Here is a 22,591-nt window from a genome sequence, read left to right as displayed (position 1 = left end):
ATTATATTTTGTCCTTTCTCTGTGCAGTTTGCTCCCTTCATTTTGTCTTAATAATGACAATTAAAAACTAGCAGAGCAGACACGCTGGCAAACAACACTGAATAATCAAAGGCTGCAAGTACTTTAGCGTCCACTAATTAGTAAATAATGGATTAAACAATTAAAATACCTGGAAAAGTAGAATGAAAATCAAGAGGAAAATATTAAAGAGGAAAATACATTTTCCCCCATATAACTGCTTAGTACATTTTATTTATTATTTATTTTACCAAACTTAGTTTTCTAATTTCTAGATTGTTCCCAAAACACAGAACTTTGGAAATAACACACCACTTAATTAGCCCAGGAGTCAAAATAAAAACAGAAGCTGGTTGGAACAAAAACCTGCAGCCACAGGGGGGTCCCAGGACTGAGTGTGGGAATCCATGATGTAGTATACTTACTGCAAAAGTTTCTTTTTGTTATTCTCTAAGGCAGGTGTGTCAAAGTCCGGCCCTGGAGGGCTGCAGGTTTTCATTCTATCCCTTTTCTTAATAAGTGATTAGTTCTTACTGCTGATCAATTTCTTTTCCCTTCATTTTAACAGCTCTTTTCTTAAGCATTCATTCATTCTGAATTGACTCTTTTCTTCATTAAATTACAGACAAACAAACAGGAAACCAACCTACTGATGACCAGCTAAACTGGAGCTTCAAATTCCAAACAATTTCATTCCAATCAGTTTCTTAATGAGAAGCCGATTCTTGCTGCTAATTAAACCCACTATTTAATGCCATGGCTTGTTGCTGCTCTCATTCTGCCACAGCACACATTTCCAAAACTGCTGATTTTCTGTTTTTTCTAAGAACCCTGTCAAAATGTTTTGATGACCAGAGAGATCAACCTTACTGAAAACTTTACCTTTCTTTATTTTCAGATGATATGGTTAGCTAGTCATGTGGCAGCTTGTTTTGAGTCTCATTATTGGTTGATTGCTAATTAAGGAAAAAGAAACAACTAAAGGGCCTGAGTCAAGTTAATTAAAATTAAGGCAAAATAATTTAATTAGCAGCAAATACACATCGCTAATACAGAGGATGGTTAGAATGAAAAATCTGCAGCAACCTGCGACCCTGTGGTACCAGCGTTCCATACCTCTGCTCTAAGGTACACCATTAGCCTGAGGGGCAGCCCATTGTTTTGTAGAGGTGGGCCAGTGAAGGCAAGCCAGTGGTTTCTACAGAAAGGCTGGCCACTGATGTGTGACGGCAAGCGGTAGGTCAATGAGAGACAGGCCAGTGGCAAGTAACTGTGGAGGGAGTGAAAAAAAGAAAAAAAAGCCAAAAAACTGGTCAGTGAGTACATGACACTTGCCGGTGATCGGGCACATTTATGGGCAATTAACATCTAACCCTACCACAACCATAGTGCAATCGGACATTCATCTCCAGGCTGTAGAGATACATATTTGGGTGAGAGTCAAACATAATAATACAATACTGTACACTCAATGCTCTACGCCAACACGGTGCAAAATGTGAAGATAATGTAGTTTTTCAGCAGTCTTTAAACACTCACCCTTACTCACACACAAAGTGAAAAAAAAAATACTTCTTAGGGTCAAAAAAGAACGATTTAGAGTATATGTTACAGTTTAAATAACTCTCTATACAGGACTAACACAGCATTCGGTATTGCTTTTAAGAAAAACGTTGGCGTTTCATTCCGGCAATCAAGTAGTCCAGCAGTTTTCTACATCCATCTAAAGTACAGTATGCTGATTTAACCCTTTGTATTTTTCTTGATCCTGCCTTGCGTCCGTGTTAGATACAAACATTACGTAATGTGGTGTAATGATGTTGGGATTCAGGAAAAAACTAAGTTATATGTTATAACCAATGGAGTCTGGCCGCAGACATCCACTGCGAGGCTGTGAGAAGCTGTATGTACATTGAGAGGCACGAAACTTGGTTCTTCTAGTAATTTTTAGGACTGTTACTTCTCCGTTTCTCTTTCGGTTGTAAAACGGCGAACTATGTGATAATATTCTATCATAATGTATGTATATACTGTATAAACCGGTCTCGAAAAAGAACAGACGATCAAATCTGATAGGCATCGCACTAAATGTTCTTTATTTATACACTTACCGATCTTCAGTTTGGAACTGTTACCTATTTAATAATTACTTCGTTGATTCTCATTGCTGTATTTGTTATTGTAACGCGTGCTGTTTTCTCGCTGCATGTCTCAGGCATAAGGACAATAAAATTGACCTGAAAACATCTTGTCCTATCAAGTCACATATTTAGAAAGCTTTATTTTATTTGAAATTATTTTCTACTATATTCCGCCGCTTTTTTTTTTTTTGTAAATTTTTTTAGTATAGTTATGTCTGGCTTGCATGGGCAGCGCAAAGGCATACGACATACTTTTATTTTGACACAGCTCCGTAACCTTTGACACAGGAAGCAATTGTTATGTTTACGTATTGTACCAGCTTCTTTACATCCGTGTTCGCGTTGTTTTGAGTGCATTTGAAAGGTTTTTGCTTTACTCTTAGTTATTTCTTTGGAAGGATTTGATTATCAACATGGGGTGTGATGGAGGAACCATCCCTAAGCGTCACGAACTGGTAAAGGGTCCCAAGAAAGTGGAAAAGGTACGTGCGGCCTGCGCTTTTAACATATGTTTATTGAGAGACTGATGGAAAGTAAAGAGCCTAGCAGGAAAACTTGTATGGTAATAGTTCACAATCTGATTGCAGACTTTATATTTTGGTTGCAATTTAGCGTGCTTCAGCGGGGCCTGCGATTGACTAGAACTCTTCTGTTTCCTATGTTGTCCGGATATCCTCCGCTACCAATAATTGGCTAACGAATGATTTATGTTCTTTTAATTGATCTTGTGTTGCGCACAATGATTTAGGAAATCGGACGTAACATTTCTTGTTATGTGACAGCAATATTTATGCGTACCCATACGACAAGTTAAAAATATGCGTTAGTTGGATTTCGTCTGCGTATCCAGGGTCCTTCTATACAAAAAGTAACACAAATCTGGGAAATTTTTGAACTCATAAATTGGTTTAATTGTTTTTTTTGCATTCATAAACATAAGAGAAAATATAGCTAGAATGTTTCCTTGGCGTCACGTTTAATTACAAAACTTTAAAGAAATTTAATTTTTAAATCACTATTTTATAGGAATGATGGCGCTTTGTTTGTCCACGGGGTAAAATTTATTAATATGATTATTATTTTTACAGAAGCTCAATAAATAAGAAATATTATGGTGAATGACAAATACACACCAGAATGACTAAAAAGAAAGAAAACTAAAAGTAAAGAGAACTTTTGACTTGCCAGTCACAGTCCCGGTGAGGCTGAGTGATTCGTTTGCTGAAACTTTTCGGCGTTGTGTCCGAGACGGGATGTGCAGCATTGTGCTTAATGGTTTAATTCTCTCCTATGCTGCTACAGTACATCCAATGAGTCGAGAGTGCATCCTATTACCAAGCCTGCTGTTTTTAATCAGCTCATTGCTTAAGTTGGCCACTTTTGAAATGATGTTACCAGTCCAGCAACCCCACTGACCAAGTCAGAGTAATAGAACATTTAAAGGCTGGCAGGACCCACATTAATGAAGTGCGTCATCTAAGAGAAGTCTGCCCCTTTTTATATAGTTCCCCTGTGTTATGAGACCAGTCCAGCCTGTCATTGATGTGGACTTATGATATTGTTTTAAATCAATTTAAGATGAAAATATATAGTCAGTCTAACATTTTAAAACATAATTTAAAGAAAACAGTACATTTTCATTAACTTTTATATAACTTCTCTAGTTTTTGTCACTTCTTGGTAGTTTCAGTACAAAACCGTTTGGTGGCCTGTCGTGTACACTTTTTCTGGTGCTTCCTATGAATCATTCAGCAGTAGTCTGCCATCATGCTGAGATCCCATTGTCTCTTGTACCTTCTTCTCTTGTCCTTGATATTGTGATGTTAATTATATTTCCACTGATGAACAAACCTGGACAAATCATCACAGTTGTTTCCTGAAGTCATAGGGTGTTTCGGGACTTACAACATACACCCTCTCCCAGATAACCCGACCGAAGTTGAACAAGTGATATTTTACAGTCTCCACACATCACCCCTTTTCTGCCAGATCAATCTTGATGCTCTACCTGCAGCCTCCACACTGTTCTTGATGGCTCTTCTCCTTCTTGCACCAGTGTGCCATAGGCTTTGTTGAGGGAATGTCCTGCAAACCCTCTGGCAACCCACATTCCACTGGCATACACCTGGTACTCCACCCTTTTCTGTGGCAGGCTTCCAGCAGTTCCTGGTACTTTTCTCCCATCCTGGGATTTTCAGCTACCTGTCTAGGCCATCTGTTATCACCCGGTCTCATGTCGTATCGAGCAAGCCAACAAAGTTGTTCTTCATTCTTTTGATCACCTGTACACACTCCTTTATGAATGCTATCATTCAGGCTGTAGCACTGACGTTCCTACTCTTGCTTATCTCCATGTTCATTGATTCAGCAACGGTCTTGAGGACTTGGTCATGTTTTCATCAGTAACGACCCTCGCATAGTGCCCTGCAGCATCTGCTGGTACAAGAGACAATTTTGTCCAGTGTGGCAACTTTAAAACATAGTGGGGCCTGCTGGAGTTTCTAACTTGACCCATGCAAACCATTTGGATGGGCTAGGGAGGACATTGTACACCTCCTGAATCTAGAACTTATTCCTCTGTGGGTCCCATTTCTAGGTGTCCTGCCACGTGACCTTCCAATTCATTACCTGCTCCCACTTTGTCCAGACACCCTGTTTCTGCATTGCCACAACTTTACTTGTTTGTATTTCCTCCATTGAAGCACGCGCTTACTACTTCACCAACCTCTGCCTTTCCTTCTCACTGCTCATGTTGATGGACTTTTTCACCCTGCTTTTTACTCAGTACTCCAAGATTTTCAAGGAATTTGTGAATCCACAAAGTGAGCTGTGAGATTCATGTTGCAACTCAATTAAAAAAAAAAAATAACTAGTAAATTTTTCAGAGTTTCTTTATAATTTGGATATTTATTGTGATGTAAAAACTTAGGCTTGGGTATCATTCAATGAAGTAAATTCTATCTTTCCAGGTTAGTCATCACACCATCAAATTCTGCATTTAGAAATTAGTTTTCTAATATCAGTTTTGGCAAACATGCTATCTTCCAGTTTAGCCTCAGACAGTCCTGGAAGCTTTGAGCACAGATGTATAAAATAGGCTGTATTGTTTGATATGACTTTGACAGACCGCTTCATTAAACCAAGCTTAATATAAAGTGGTAGTAGCACCACCTTATCTGGATACACCAAGCTAGGTCTGGAACCAAGCTGTAGCTTTTTTTTTTTTTCTAGCTGTCAATTCCTACTGAAGCCAAGATAAATTATTGGCTCTTCTATCCCACTCACAGAAAAAACATGGGAATTTTGTATTTCCTGATTGCTGACCCAGTAATATACATAAAACATTTAACACTAGAATCCCTGAAGCCTACGAAAAAAGTCATAATCCGGGCCACCTTAAATTCCTTGGCACCTCTCCATCAGCATCTTTTGTTTTGCAAATGTGTCAATCAGCCTGCTGTCCCATCCCCCACCAACGGAGCTGATGTCTGAGGTATTTGTGTCTGCACTGCTTATTGCTAATCTTCAGTCTTTGGACACAACCTAAAGCCATGGGAATGTCCCAGGACTTAACTTCACAACCATTATCCTAGACTCAAATAATACTAGACACTTATTTTCACAATCCTATCGGAAACCCAATAATAACTCTAACTGAACATCTTCAGGTAATTGTCCTTTTTCTAATTATTTCTGATAGGACACATATCCTTTAAAGACACAGCAATGTTATGGTTTGATTTTCTCACTATAATTAAACAGCAGTATTAAACTTTAATGATAATTTGATTGAATGTAATATTTTCTAATATGAAAACCAATAACAAGGTCAGAATATAGCTGTAACTAAAAACAGTGATGAATCAGAGCAGCAGGTAGAAGCATTTGAAGCAATTAGAGAAATGCCTGGACATAAAAGGAATACTTCTTTATAGCAGTAATGAATATTCTTCAATATCTGTTGTTAAAAATGTGCATTTGAAAGAAACCTATGAGAAATTTGAAAATCTTCTCTAGAAAATGAACTGCAGAGAGCATATAAACTATGGAATAACAATTTATAATGGAGTACTTTAATTATAGTGTTACACTGTATTGCACAGTTAGTACAAGGTAATAACACCTAGTTACTCTGTAATTATGCGTCCGAACACCATCAGACAGACACCACAACTTTACAAAACATACGTTTATTTAAGCACAGTCCCACACAATACACAGTGTTCCTGCACCAAACACCCTTAACACGGGCCTTCCTCTCGGTGCTTCATCCTGCTCCCGCTCACGACTCTAGCTTCCCGGCTGTAGGAAAGCGGCCCCTTTTATTTCCACCCGGATGTGCTCCAGGTGCTTAATGACATTTTTCCAGCAGCACTTCCTGGTGTGGCGGAATTGCTGCCCTTGCACCCGGAAGCACTCCAGGCGTCTCTGGGAGGTCCTCCTCTACCTTCCCAGGTGTGGTGGAAGTGTTGATCTCCCAGGCTCCACAATGCTTGGGGTGACCCCTGGCGGTGGCCTTGTGCCCCAGTGGATTTGAGCCTCCGTCCCTGTGGTCCCCTCCTCATTCAGGGCAGTTGCCCCCTCGTGGCCCGGCTGGGTCTGACCTCCAGGCTCCTGTGACAACAGGTAATTTACGTGGTAAGTACAGCATAATTATGGTTACCTAATCATAACAACTTATTTTATGACAAAGACAAAAAAAATAAACACAGTATAATAAAACTAGAAAAGCTACAAATGTTTAAAAAATGTTTATCAAGAAGATACAATGTTAAGATGCTTAACATGTTTTCAAATAAAATAGAGCCTGTTGTTTACTAAGCAGCAATTTCAAATTCTTCTTTATCTTTTTTTTTTTAATTATAAATGTAAACTGCTTTATTTATTAACACAAGCTCTGTCACCGTCCAAATTCAGACAAGCAGTTTTCATATTAATTAAAGGATAAAATAAAAAGGCCTGAATTCACTATAGTAGCTTTTCTTGCCATTTGCCTAACTGTGTAAGAGAACTCCTCCGATTCCTTTTTCTCTATTTATTACTCCACTTTCATTAATGTTAAAGCTGATATTCCAGTCTTCTCACTCTCTCTTTTATAGTCTGCCTTACTGCTCTCTCTGTTTATTGTCTGTTTACAGGAAGGTTGTAGCATAAAGATGGGTGCTCACTCATCCATTGTAATAAATTGCATTAAGGAGCACTGCAACTAAATAATCATGAAAAAATCGATAAGCAGATATAGATCAGCGGCCAATCAATTGGAGCATCACTACCTGTAACCCATGAGACTTTCCTCAACACTTATGCCATGATCAGAAACATACACCTTCTGCATATTTTTAATGATTGCCTAATACGGTCAGCTGTGTAATTTGGTTTTATCATAGTACTCTTTATTAATGGAATGTGGGCATTTCATAATGAGTGATAAACAGCAATCACTCATAGCTTTTCTGGAAAATGGTGTCTGCAACAATCAGTTTGTGGACCAGTACCATCTTTCATCTGGTTTACCCTCTATTCCATGCAGAATCAGTAGACTGATAAACGCTCACAAATGATTTACTGTGACTTTCCTGACACAGCTCAGCATAGTGGATCATTTCAACAACTATTTTCTCCACCATACTATCTCAATCCGTCCAGACATTCATGATCAACAGACACCTTTTGACCGGGGTTACCCATAGCCAATGAGGGGGAACAGTTAGAAGTCAGAAGTTTACATACACTTCGGATGAATTCTTTAGAACTCGCTTTATACCCCCACAGATTTTATACTAACAAACTATAAATTTGGCACATTGTTTAAGATAATCTGCTTTGTACAGGGCAAAAGTATTTTTTTTTCAACAGTGTTTACAGAGTATTTCTTATTTGGATTATACACAAGTGAGTAGGACTCGGTCTGTAGTTAAGAGTAATTATTGCTGTCCAAGTTAGTGGCAAATCTTGGATTAGGGCTTAAGTAGTAACAATATCTAAACTATGTGAGGCAGCTTGAAAACAAAAAAAGTCTGTTTTACATAAATTCTGAAATAATAATCTTAAATTGACAAATTTGATTTCTCAAAGGACATAGTTGATGCAAATCTAAGAAAAGAAAGGGACGAGGCAGTGTGGTCGTTTTTATTGAAGACCCGGAAGTACTTCTGGTGCCTGGGCTTTTGGCTATTGGAAGCACTTCTAGGTCATATGGAAGTCCCGAATAACAGAGAATTTACAGAACAGAGCCCCCCTTTTTTTCTTCCCTTTCATCCTGAAGGCCCCACCCACCAACTCTCACCCTCCGCAGGCTTCCAACATTGCTCTCGAGGCAATTATGTGGCGACATCGACTTCTCAACTGTCACTCTGGAACAACTCGGTACGCAAGCTATATTAAGCGTCACCAACGAAGACTCACTACACCTTAATGAACAGGTGCTGAAACTTATCCCTAACGACAAAGTAACTTTCACCAGCGTTGATTCCATCGTCACAGACGATCCTGTAGATCAACTTGCATTCCCTGAAGAATTTCTTAATAGTCTTAATCACACTGGCATGCCTCCGCATAAACTCAAAATTAAAATTGGTTCTGTCATCCTGCTTCTCAGGAACCTCATGCCAGCAAAAGGTCTCTGTAATGGTACTAGACTTTCTTTTACCAGCATTCACCACAATGTTGTTTCAGTTCCATATGCGCTGGAAAATGATGTAATAATGTTTGATATATTTAGGTACCAGTTTTAAGAAATGTTTATTTTTAAGCTAATGGACAGACGCTTTAATTGAATAAATTTAGTGTGTGTACATGATAAGATAAATCGGGTTGTCCGTGATGATATCATTCTTTTTAAAACCTACACTGAAATCCACCCCCAAACCGACTAAAATCCCCCTTGGTTACAAATGTGCCTCGTTCAATTTTTCTCTGGCTTTAGAGGAATACTATTTTATAATTATAATTTTGTTTATACTTACCTCATGCAGTGGTAGTTAAGAAAAGAATAAATCTCATGTTTTCATGGAGAAAGGATATAACAAAGTTTAATGAATGATAGAATGGGATCCAATAAGTGACCAGTGCTGGACAACAGCAAGCAATATCGAAAGTTATTTGAATAAATCTTACATTACTTAAGTCTAATGATCCATACAATAGGTCATCCAGTTGTATGCTCAGGACATGCAAAATATGTATTTGACTACTAAGATACTGGAATATAAATAATTTTGGAAAATGAAAGAAAAAAGTTCATCTTTTGAATTGAAGGCCAAAGACTTTGAATGGTAGGACGAGCTGTTTATTTCAGGCTAGGTCTTTCAGCCATCCTTTCCATCCATTTACCATATTATTTTTAAATTGATTTTTTTCCTGGATGCTTTAAAGACAGTTAAGTCAGTTATTTACACAGCAGATGGTTGCTGGACGAGTGTGAGTTTTGTTTTGTGTTATGTAATGTTTGTTGTTCATAAGGGAATTGTGTTGTAACACAGGGATGGATTTGTAAATGATTTGTTTTTTTTTTTGTTCTTCTTCTTCTTTCAGCTGCTCCTGTTAGGGGTTGCCACAGTGGATCATCTTGTTCCATATCTTCCTGTCCTCTTCATCTTGCTCTGTCATACCCATCACCTGCATGTCCTGTCTCGCCACATCCATAAACCTTCGATTAGGTCTTCCTCTTACCTGGCAGCTATATCTTTAACATCATTTTCCCAATATACCCAACATCTCTCCTCTGCACATGTTCAAACCAATGCAATCTCACCTCTGTGACTTTGTCTCCCAACCATCCAACCTGAGTTGACCCTCTAATGTACTAATTTCTAATCATGTTCACCCCATGCAAATCTTAGCATCTTTAACTCTGCCACCTCTAGCTCCGCCTCCTGCTTTCTGGTCAGTGCCACCGTCTCCAAACCCATATAACAAAGCTGGTCACGCTACCATCCTGTAGATCTTCCCTTTCACTCTTACTGATAACTGTCTGTCACCAATTACTCCTGACACTCTTTTCCACCCATTCCACCCTGCCTGCACTCTTTCTTTTTCAATTCTCTTCCACAATCCCCATTACTCTGTACTGTTGATCCCAATTATTTGAATTCATCCACCTTCACCAACTCTACTCCTTGCATCCTCACCATTCCACTGACTTCCCTCTCATTTACACACATGTATTCTGTCTTGTTCCTACTGATCTTCATTCCTCTCCTCTCTAGAGCATATTTCCACCTATCCAAGGTCTCCTCAACCTGCTCCCTACTCTTGCTACAGATCACAATGTCATCAGCAAGTATCATTGTCCAAGGGGACTCCTGCCAAATCTTGTCTGTCAACCTGTCCATCACCATTGCAAATAAGAAAGGGCTCGGAGCCAATCCCCAATGTAATCCCACCTCTGTGTTGTGCTCTTTCTTGGCATGAAACCATACTGCTACTCACTAATTATCACCTACCTTCTTAACCTAGCTTCAGGTACTGTTTCCCATAACTTCATGCTCATCAATTGTATCCCCCTGTAGTTACTACAGTTCTGCACATCCCCCATATTCTTAAAATCTCTACCAGTACACTTCATCACTTTCCAAGATTCCATTAAAGAATCTGGTTAAAAACTCCACTGCCATCTCTCCTAAACCCCTCCATGCTTCCACAGGTATGTCATCTGGACCAACGGCCTTTCCATTCTTAATCTTCTTCATAGCTGTCCTTACTTCCTCCTTGCTAATCTGTTGCACTTCCTGATTCACTATCTCCACATCATCCAACCATCTCTGTCTCTTTCTGTTCATTCATCAGCTCCTCAAAGTACTCTTTCCAACACACCCTCCTCGCTTGGGAGTATGTTTCCATGTTTATCCTTTATGATCCTAACCTGCTGCATATCTTTCCTAACTTGGTTTCTCTGTCTAGTCAATCGGTACAGGTTCTTCTCTCCCTCCTTAGTGTCCAACCTCTTGTACAACTCATCATACACCTTTTCTTTAGCCTCTGCCACCTCTCTCTTCACCTTGTGATTTATCTCCTTGTACTGTTGTCTACTTTCTGCATCTCTCTGACTATGCCATTTCTTCTTCAGCATCCTCTTCCTCTGTATACTCTCCCTTACTTCCCCATTCCACCACCAGGTTTCCTTTTCCTCTTTCGTCTGTCCAGATGCCATGCCAAGCACGCTTCTTGCTTTCACCCTTGCTACTTCTGCTGTAGTTGCCCAGCTGTCTGGTAACTCTTCATTGCCACCCAGTGCCTGTCTTACGTCCTCCCTAAACTCAACCTTGCAGTCTTCCTTTTTCAACTTCCACCATTTGACCCTTGGCTCTGCCCTCACTCTCCTCTTCTTGATCTCCAGTGTCCTCCTACAGACCACCATCTTATGCTGTCTATCTACAGTACACTTCCCCTGCTACCACTTTGCAGTCTTTAATCTCCTTCAGATTGACTCTTTTGCATAGGATATAATCTACTACCATTCTTCTAGTTCAAGTTTATTTTCATGTGCACAGTAAGGAAACACGTTCAATGAAATTCTTTCTTTGATGTCCACATCAAATGACAAAACCATCTTATAAAGATAAACATAATAAGTAGCATATAGATAAGTAACAGATGCAGCATAAAGTGTAAAAACAGAATGGAAGTATAAAGTGTAATTGTGCAGGTAGGAGTTTGATGTCAAATACAGTTGTGTGAGGTAGATAGAATGAGGTGGTCCATGGTTATAAACTCCAGTCAGTTATTCAGGAGTCTAATGGCCTTGGGAAAGAAAGAGTTCTTTAGCCTGGAAGTCCTGCATTTCATACTTCTATACCTCCTCCCTGAGGGTAGAAGTATGAACAGTTCGTGTTGGGGGTAGGTGGGGTCCCTGAGGATCAAGGCAGTTCTGCAGACTCTGCAGTTGTAGATGCTCTGCAGAGAGGGCAATGGGGTCCTGGTGATCCTCTCAGCAGTCTTTACCACTCTCTGCAGGCATTTGCGGGCCATAGCAGTAGTGTTGCCGTACCACACAGTGATGCAGCTGGTCAAGATGTTCTCAGCAGTACAGCTGTAAAAGTTGCAGAGGATCTTAGTCGACATACCAAACTTCCTCAGCCTCCTCAGAAAGTACAGCTGCTGTTGAGCCCTCTTGACCAGTTATGTGGTGTTAAGAGTCCAAGTGAGGTCCTTACTGATGTAGACGCCCAGGTATTTAATACTGCTCACCCTTTCCACTTCAAGCCCTCGGATGAACAGTGGCCGGTGACGTCTCCTCTCCTTCCTCGTATCCACTATCATCTCCTTCGTCTTGTCTGTGTTGAGGGTGGGGGTTGTTGTCCTCACATCATGACGCCAGACTGTCCACCTCCCTTCTGTAGGCCGCCTCATCCCCACCAGTGATGCGTCCAATCACTGTGGTGTCATCTGGGAACTTCAGGATGATGTTATCTTTGTGGGAGGCGACACAGTCATGGGTGATCAGGGTGTAGAGGATGAGGCTGAGGACGCATCCTTGTGGGGTGCCTGTGTTTGTGATAATGGTGGCTGAAATCATATTACCAATCCTGACAGACTGGGGCTTGCTAGTCAGAAAGTCTAAGAGCCAGTTACAGAGGGTGGGGTGCAGGCTACGTGCAGACCATATGTTCCTCCCTCTTCTTAAAATACACATTCACCACAGATATGCCCATCCTTTTTGCAAAATCCACTACAATCTGACCTTATTCATTCCTCTCCTTGATACCATACCTACCAATCACCTTCTCGTCTCCTCTGTTCCCTTCACCAACATGTCCATTGAAATTCTGTCCCTTGGGTACACTGTCCATCACTTTATGCAACTTACTCCAGAAATCTTCTCTCATCCATCACACACCCAGCTTATGGGGCATATGCACCAGCAACATTCATCATCACACCTTCAGTTTCTAACTTCATAATCATTACTCTAACACTCTTTTCACCTCCAAAACACTTGACATACTGTTCCTTCAGATTAATCCCTACCCCATTTCTCCTCCCATCCACACCGTGATTGAACAAGTTGAATCCACCTCTGAATCACCTGGACTTACTCCCCTTTCATTTAGTCTCTTGCACGCACAATACAGTAATCCCTCGCTATATCGCGCTTAGACTTTCGCGGCTTCACTCTATCGCCAATTTTAAATGTAAGTATATCTAAATATATATCACAGATTTTTCGCTGGTTCGCGGATTTCTGCAGACAGTGGGTCTTTTAATTTATGGTACATGCTTCCTCAGTTTATTTGCCCAGTTGATTTCATACAAGGGACGCTATTGGCGGATGGCTTAGAAGGTACCCAATCAGAGCATGTATTACATATTAACTAAAACTCCTCAATGCTATAAGATATGTTTGCCGTTTGCTTGTCTCTGCCTCTATCTCACCCTCTCTGACATTCTCTGCGCCTGACGGAGGGGGTGTGAGCAGAGGTGCTGTTTGCGCAGAAGCTGTTTACCTAGTGAATACGGACTAATGCTGCTTTATTGCGGTGCTTCCAAAAGCACACTTATTGATTTTTTGATTGTTTGCTTTAATCTCGCTCTCTCTCTCTGACTTCTCTGCGCCTGACGGAGGAGATGTGAGCAGAGGGGCTGTTTGCACAGAGGCTGTTTGCTTAGAAGATACTGACGCTCCTCTAAAAAATGCCACGGCAAACTTAAAAGCACACGTATTGATTTTTTGATTGTTTGCTTTTCTTTGCGAGCGTTCTCTCTCTCTTTCCTTGAAATTCTCTGCTCCTGAAAAGAAGATATATTTGCATTCTTTTAATTGTGAGAAAGAACTGTTATCACTGTCTTGTCATGGAGCACAGTTTAAACTTTTAACTAAAGGGTGTTATTTCATGTCTGGAGGGCTCTAATAATGTTAACAGTGTGGGAGACTTTATAAGGGCTTAAAATATATAAAAATAACTATACAAACATATGGTTTTTACTTCGCGGATTTTCATCTATCGAGGAGGGATTACTGTATATCAACCTTCCTTCTCTCCATCATATCCGCTGACTCTCTCCCCTTATCAATCATATTGCCAACATTCAAAATTCCTACCCTCAGTTCTGCTCTCTTTACCTTTCTCCTCTTTCCTCCGAACATGCCCTCCCCCCTTTCTTGTCCTCCTTTGGCCAATAGTAGCCCAGTTTCTGCCAGCACCCTGTTGTCTAACCGTACTGGTGGTGGCCGTTGTTAACCGATCTGGTATGGGAACTGCAGTATTGTCTGCATGTTGATATGGCAACATTTTACACCGGATGCCGTTCCTGACGTAACCATCTCCAATTATCTGGGCTTGGGACTGGCACAAAGAAACGCACTGGGTTGTGCATCCCCTATGGCTGGATTTTTTTGTTACTACATTTCTGTTTTTACTTAACTTTTCTGTGAGGTCATTTCAGTCCTGTGAAGGCCTGATCTGTTATGGTTGTATGTGGAGATTTTTTTAATGTAAGAAAGTGGTGTGGCTTGATATGGATTTTTTTTATTTTTACTTTTATTTTACAAGTGATGTATGAGAGACTTATTTTTTTACTTTTTAGTACACTTTTTAACTTGATATAAGTGTGGTATTTTTTTCATATATATTTTCAATTTTTTAGTCTTGGGTTTTTTTAGTATAATTTTGTAATCAATATTTTAACACTTCCTTTAATATTTCTATCCGTTACTTGCGCCATCTATTGGTGAAATCTTGAACTATTCTTCATATGAAAATTTCATTTCTTAATTAACATTGATTAATTGATCAATTAGTGAAACTGATTATTGATTCATGTATTGTCATCGGAAGTGAGTAAGTGTGCAAAATTTCAAGTCATTTGGACAATAGGAAGTGGGTTAAATATCGATTACAAGATTTGTACCAGACCACAAACAGGAGAAGTGAAAATAAGCGTGGTTAAATAATAATAATAAAAAAATTATACTGGTTAAATAATAATAATAAAAAAATTATACTGTTGTACAGGTACATGAAATTAAGATCAAAAGAAGCAGAACACATTAATATGAAGGCTTTTCAGTTCCTCTTCTGTTTTTGTGCCTATTCATGTATTTATTTTTAAGGAACAATGAAGGTTATCAAACATTATTGATTGATATTAATGAACAGTACAATGAAATATTAGATATGCTTATTTTTTATTATTAATTGCTAACATTCATTTTTATTCCTCAATGTATATCCTTCTGCACTAGTCTGACAATTTTTTAAATTGTTTAAAATCTATCACAGTGGTCACAGACTGAGAGAGACAAACCCCCACCCACCCACACACACATACACAAACGCAAGATCCATTGGTCTTGATATGTGGTTCTAGGCCAGTCTTGATCCTGGCATGGATTGGCTCACAGTGGTGGGGAGTGAGAGAGATCTGTTACCTCAGACTCCATGTGAGTAGTGGGAGACTTAGAACTGCTGTGAGTGGGAGAAGAGCCTTGCTGAAGGAGTACTGTGAAATGGAGCATTGTAAATAGAGTAGAACATGGAGTCTTTAGCTGCTGTAACACCAACAACCATTTTAAGGGCCACTTTTTCCCCCAATTTTTTTTTTATGTTTTCTTTTAATATCACATATCTGTTGCTTGTGTGCTGCATGGCCAGAGAACAGCAGCTCTACACTACACTGATACATTGCTAGCTTTATGCAACAGTATGAGGAGAATTTTGAGTTATGTTCATTTAAAAACTGAGGTAATGTAAAAGCAATATTTAAAATTGGAATTTATTTATCAAGTTAACCTTGCCAGCACTGCTGCAGTCCCCTAAACACAGCCTTTTGGCTCATAGGAGGCTGAAATCCTCTGTTTGGAAACCACTACTGTAGTCTGTCTGCTTGGTTTTGGGTAAAGAGCGGAAACTTGCATGTGTTAGAACACACTACATTATATGACACATACACACAAAAAAATCATGCTCAAGTCATTCACACCAGGCCAGTTTAGATTTGAAAATCAACCTTTTGTTCAGTCTTTTAGATGGTGGTAGAAAATCAGAGCTACTAATGATTTGCAACATACTACCATTTCCTGTTTATCAATGATAGAATGAGTGTTATCTTTTATCACTCTGATGCAAAAATTTAAATGTTAATCCTTAATCTAACTTTCTGAAGACATTGCCACTGGTATTCAAATCGGGGTTTAACAGCCTTGTGTCTTACAACTTTTCATACAAATCCAGACAAAATCACCCTTTCTTTGTTCTTTTAAAAGAGCAGTATCTGTACAAGTAATGAAAAATGGCCCATAGACTACCCATTCCCAATGGCATTCTTCTACTACTCTATAACTAACAAGCACCTCACACACATTTATCTTTGCTAATTCCAGAGTCCTATATTGCAGAGGCATCAGCTAATTCCTAAAAATTACCCAGGACAGAAGATATGGACCCATTATAGTGAAGATATTATTTTGGGAAAATCTACTGCTTTTTCCAGCATTAATTCTGGTTCGATTACTAGTAACTACCGACTGACTGTTGTGAGTCATGCTCATTGCCGGCAGTAGCTAAGTTAATTTAATGCAAATTAATTTTTCATACTAACGTTTACTTCAGCGAACACATACGTATAATGCATTCACTTGTACAAAGTTTGTTGTACATGAATTCATACATTAGAGGCATGATGCAAGATCCAACATAAATAAAACACACCAAGCACTAGTAAACTACCATGTAGAATATGAGGTAAATGACCAAAATGGAGATACTGTACAATACTTATTTACTAATCCAGTAAAAGTCTTGCATAAAGGAATGCTTTTTTTTTATGTTTTATTTTTGCTGCTAGATGGGCGCAGTATTGCAGGCAGCATTTGAACCATAACTGACATATGTGGCATCTGATTAATACAGAGGTGCTTCACATACAGTACATACCTGTCAAATAAAGGAATAGATATTAAACAACAATATTTTTATTATGACTTCATTTTTAATATATAAAAATTTAGTTGTATGCAGCAAGTAAAATAAATAGCATTGCAAATGAGCACCTTTGCAGTGTTATTGGAGTTTATTAGTTAAAGTGGTCTGTTAAAAGGTTTCCACATTTAAATAGCTCTGTTTCCTTGATAGGCTGATAAGAATGCAGAGTTGTTGGCCCGCTGGAATTATTGTGCACTCAGTCAGGAAAAACTGCACCGTCCCATTGTTGCTTGTGACCTTGGAAGGTAAAGTCTTTTTTTTTTTTTCTTTAACATTAAAATTTTGACTATACAGTGTAAGAAGGAAAAATGTTTTGTTCCAGAATGTGCAGAATCTTTTCATTGTGTAATTGTGTTATTTTTCAGTGACCCAGTGTTTTTGTGTAGTGATATGTACCTTTTTAAACCTAAATATTCATCTCGATTTGCTTTGTAGACTTTATAATAAAGATTCCATTCTGGAGTATCTTTTGGACAAATCAGCAGAGCGACCCAATATTGAAGTAGTTGCACACATTCGTAGTATAAAGGTTAGTTTTCTCTTGCTTATACATTTAACAATTAAATATGTTTTTACCAGAAATTTGTGACAGAGACATTTATTTTTTGTTATCTTAGGACATTAAGGAACTAAATCTAACTGATAACCCAGAGTGGCAAGGAGACCGAAGGAATGCCAAAGGAGACTGCTATGAGGATCTGCATCGAGCCCGCTTCATCTGTCCTGTAGTTGGTTTGGAGATGAACGGCAAGCACAAGTAGGTTCTATGCACTGAAACAGGTCTAAAGTTGGAAACTGTAGGCTCATTGTCCGGCTAATAACATACTGACAGCAATATTGTATTATGCTCATTTTGTATTTTATACTAGGGGGCTTCGCTTGCCAACCCCTAGGTTTGGTTAACTGGATATACAATTTAAAGAGATTATTTTCATGGGAATTGTTACATATGCATTATTTTCACTTTAAAACTTCAGTTAAAACAATATGAAGAATTAACTTTTCTTCAAGATTACATTGAATTTTTATTCTGTGTTTGGATTTACATCGTGACAACACAGCGTATAACTGCCTGTGAGTGAATATCGTTTCTTTCTCTCTAATTAATAAACCGACTTTTTTGAATGTTTGTCCCTGTGATTTATTAATTGTCATAGCAAAAGATATTCTCACGTAAAACTGTAAACGTTTTAATACAAATGGCATCTCAAGATCTCCTTTTGTGTCTTGTACTTGCATTTTCCAAAATTACCACAGTTCAGCAGCTCTAGCTTAAATCTGATTCAACCAAAACCTGACATGCTGAAATGATTCCACAGACAAAATATCCTTGTTTTAAAAGTTTTTGTTAAAATTCAAAATAAAACAGTTCACACAAAAAAAGAGGAAATTAAAATGGCAAAAAAAGAAAAATTCTTGTTGAGTTCTATTCAAAGCTTAAATCTTGTTACATTTCTAATCATTTTACGTTTCCAATTTACTTCAAAACTTTTCTGAACCATTTCAAAATGGTCATAAAACTGTATGCCTATCTCATTTCTGAGTTGAAAATGTGTCTTTCAAGACCCTGTTTACTGGGACCTGTTCTAAACAATGACTGACGCAATTAACGCACTGTATCTCAGTTATAGCAAGAAAGTTCTATCTCTTACTAACTTATGGGGGAAAACACTATACCATTGTCTATGACTATGAAAGCAAATTATATTCTATTTAAATTAAGCAAACACTAATATGAGTTTAATTCAAAGCTTTAACTTTTAACTTTGGCTCTTACATGTCTAATGTTATTCGTGGAATATGTACTACATTACCTTGTCGCCTGTTAAAATTTTACAGAATTGTTCAAACAATTTTTAATACAACTAATCTTGTTCCATTGCATAGTCCATCACTCACACATAAATTATGCAATAACATTACAATATATCCTTCTTTCAACAGTAATTCGACTCTTCAGTTCCACCCGGGGGAGTAAATGCTAACATTAATTTTATTTTAATTTTTTTCATTTTTATTACTATTTAATTTAATATTGTTTCTTTGTATCAGTATACTGCTGCTGGATTATGTGAATTTCCCCTTGGGATTAATAAGTATCTATATCCATCCATCCATCCATCCATCCATCCCAGAGGGAGACTGGATGGTGGTAACGCTTTTAGTTATTCTATGGCATATTTTAAATTGATGTTTTCATCTTCCGCACGATCACCATCAACTGCTTCAGCATTGTCTATTGATATAAATTTAATTAATTTGCTGTGTAACCAATTGACATTTTTCGCATTAATTTGTTGGACTTCATTTCTCGCTGCCATATTTAGATGAATGGGTGAGTCTAAACTGAATCTTAGTGTGTATGTGTGTGTGTTCATAAGTAAGCCCTTTAATACATTGGTGTCTGTCCAGGTTAAGTGCCGGAATGCACCTGATGACCGTTGTTGGCATGACTTGAAAGAATCTCATGGTAAAAGTCTCCATCTCGCGGGACTTCCTTCCAGAAAGTCTCATCTCATTCCAAGATTTTTTTTATTATAACAGAGAGAAATAGGTCTGGTTATAGACCACTGGGCATAAAGCAGCGTTGCTTAGCCTTCTATTGCCTTTAACACAATCCCCACAATAGGTTTGTACAGGTCTTATACACTAGTTATAGTAAATCTGTTACATTTACTGTGAAAGAAGTGTCAACAGCACATCAATACAATGTGGTATGTTTGAAAGTGTTGTAGGTCTGCATTCTGTCTACTCAAGATCTAATAAACTTATTCCTCATTTGTATATATTTGTTTTTACCCCATTAACCCAGCTATATCTTCTTCCCATATTTTTATTAAGTGTCCATATCTAACTAGATGCTTGGTTACCAGCATTACATAATGTTGTCATTACTAGTTTTTTTTTTCAACTCCACTGTCCTAGACGCCTAACCAAGTGTTTTAATATTTACCCAACCTATTTCTCCACATTACTGCCTCGCAACTACAGGGTCTATGTAAATTTGGCATGTGATTTACTATTCTAGAAGCATTACTAATTATTCTATCAATTGCCAATCCTATTTAGCATCCTAATCTAGGTACAGAGCAGAACTACTCCACCATCTCTACACCATTCTTTTAATATAGTAGTTGTTTATTTAAACTAAACTCGCAGTACCTGTGTTAGCTATTTCATTATAATTTGAATTTAATAATAAAGTCATATAATAGTGCTGAATTATATTTTTCCCCCCAATTGTATGTATTTTTACTCTTTTTGTAGTATTAAAATATAAAGGGGTTACAGAGCTGCCTCCATTGCTCCAGAATCCTGGCCTGGGCACTACATGTTTAGAGTTGGCCTGTTTGTGAGGGAACTTCTGTTTCCTCCCATATTCCAATGATTTGCAAGATGTGCTGTTGATGGTAGTAGTATTAGTAAAACCAGTAGTAGGTTTTTGTCAGATGTACAGTTGGAAATTCTTAATTAGCCCAGCATGGATGAGTCTGCCTTACAATGTAGTGCTGCTTGATCAAGAGATGTCAGAATAAATATGGGCCCTCCTTTCTGATCAAATTTGGTAGGATTGATCAGTGGATAAAATGTATAGTAAGCCATATTCTTATGCTGTCACTGACAGTTGCATTTGTTTTAGCTAAAGTAATCCAAATGTAATTACTTCATAATGGATTTATTGTTTCTTTCCCTGACTATCATTAATTTTCAGTATCGGTACAAAAATTATCAAGAGCTAAGAATTGTACTTACCTCTGGTGCTAACCAATTTGATATCCTATTAGACTTAAAGTCCTGCTATTATGTTCACAGTTCTAGTGTAAAGCAAATGGAGTTGCTCTCTTTTTCTTTGATATAACAAACATCCGCTGAATGCCTAAACTGTACCCACATGTTTTCACTGACACAAGTTGAGCCAAAGGTTTTGTGAACATCTGAATCTCTGTCTGATAAGAATGTGTAAGACTGTATAAATCATAGGAATCACAATTTAATTACTTGAGGCTCAAAAAAATTAAAGGAACACTTTGAAAACACAACAGATTTCAATTGGAAAAAGAATCATGCTGGGTATCAATACTGATATGGACTGGGTAATGTGTTAGGAATGAAAGGATGCCACTTTGTTTGATGGAAATGAAAATTATCAACCGACAGAGGGCTGAATTCAAAGACATCCTAATAATCTAAGTGAAAAAATGATGCAGCAGGGTAGTCCATTTTGCTGAAATTCCATTGCAGCAACTCAGAATCGTACTCGGTAGTTTGTATGGCCCCCAAGTGCTTCTTTGCGTGCCTGACAATGTTGAGGCATGCCCCTAATGAGCAGATGGATGGTGTCCTGGGGGATCTCCTCCCAGATCTGGACCAGGGCATCCCTGAGCTCCTGGACAGTCTTAGGTGCAACCTGGTGGTGTCAGATGGACCGAAACATAATGTCCCACAGGTGTTCTGTTGGATTTAGGTCAGGTGAGCGTGGGGACCAGTCAATGGTATCAATTCCTTCATCCTCCAGGAACTGCCTTGATACTCTCGCCACGTGAGGACGGGCATTGTTGTGCACCAGGAGGAACCCCGGACCCACTGCACCAGCATAGGGTCTGACAGTGGGTCCAAGGATTTCATTCCGATACCTAATGGCAGTCAAGGTGCCGTTGTCTAGCCTGTAGAGGTCTGTGCGTCCCTCCATAGATGTGCCTCCCCAGACCATCACTCACCCACCACCAAACCAGTCATGCTGCTCCAGACCCTTTCACGTCTGTTACATTTGCTCATCTGTGAAAAGCACAGGGTGCCAGTGGTGGACTTGCCAATTCTGGTATTCTATGGTAAATGCCAATCATGCTTAACGGTGCCGGTCAGTGAGCACAGGACCCACTAGAGGATGTCGGGCCTTCGAGCCACCTTCATGAAGTCTGTTTCTGATTGTTTAGTCAGAGACATTCACAGCAGTGACCTGCTGGAGGTCATTTTATAGGGCTCTGGCAGTACTCGTCCTGTTCCTCCTTGCCCAAAGGTGCAGATACTGGTCCTGCTGATGGGTTAAGGACCTTCTACGGCCCTGTCTAGCTCTCCTATAGTAACTGCCCGTTTCCTGGAATCTCCTTCATTCCTTTGAGACTGTACTGGGAGACACAGCAAACCTTCTGGCAAGGGCACATATTGCTGTGCCATCCTGGAGAAGCTGGACTACCTGTGCAACCTCTGTAGAGTCCAGGTATCACCTTATACTACCAGTAGTGAAACTGACCATAGCCAAAAGCAACACAAGAACTAATGCCTTTCTCATTGTTGCTCCTCTGCTGCACCTGTTCTTAATTTCATTAACACCAAAGTAGCTGAGACTGATTAACAACCCCTTCTGCTACTTAACTGACCAGATCAATAATCCAGAGGTTTCATTGACTTGATGCTATACTCTGATTAAAAAGTGTTCCTTTAACTTTTGTAAATTAGGATCTGAGCTGGTAGCCCGAAGGTTGCCGATTTGAATCCCCGTCACTGCCAAAA

At 38.9% G+C, this 22,591-nt stretch overlaps 1 protein-coding gene across 1 annotated transcript in view; it reads left to right on the top strand.

Moving 5' to 3' along the window:
* Positions 1-2,462: 2,462 nt before the first annotated feature.
* Positions 2,463-22,591, top strand: part of rtf2 (replication termination factor 2) — a 132,905-nt gene continuing 112,776 nt past the window's right edge. Inside the window, exons 1-4 of the mRNA XM_039734805.1 lie at positions 2,463-2,641; positions 17,231-17,325; positions 17,516-17,609; positions 17,698-17,837. Coding sequence (XP_039590739.1) covers positions 2,573-2,641; positions 17,231-17,325; positions 17,516-17,609; positions 17,698-17,837 — 398 coding nt within the window. The 5' untranslated portion in view covers positions 2,463-2,572. The remainder of the gene's footprint in view (positions 2,642-17,230; positions 17,326-17,515; positions 17,610-17,697; positions 17,838-22,591) is intronic.

Source organism: Polypterus senegalus, chromosome 14 (assembly GCF_016835505.1).
Source record: "Polypterus senegalus isolate Bchr_013 chromosome 14, ASM1683550v1, whole genome shotgun sequence".
Lineage (NCBI taxonomy): Eukaryota > Metazoa > Chordata > Cladistia > Polypteriformes > Polypteridae > Polypterus > Polypterus senegalus.
Note: the sequence above shows the minus strand (reverse complement) of the source record. Positions and strands in the feature narration are given on the sequence as shown.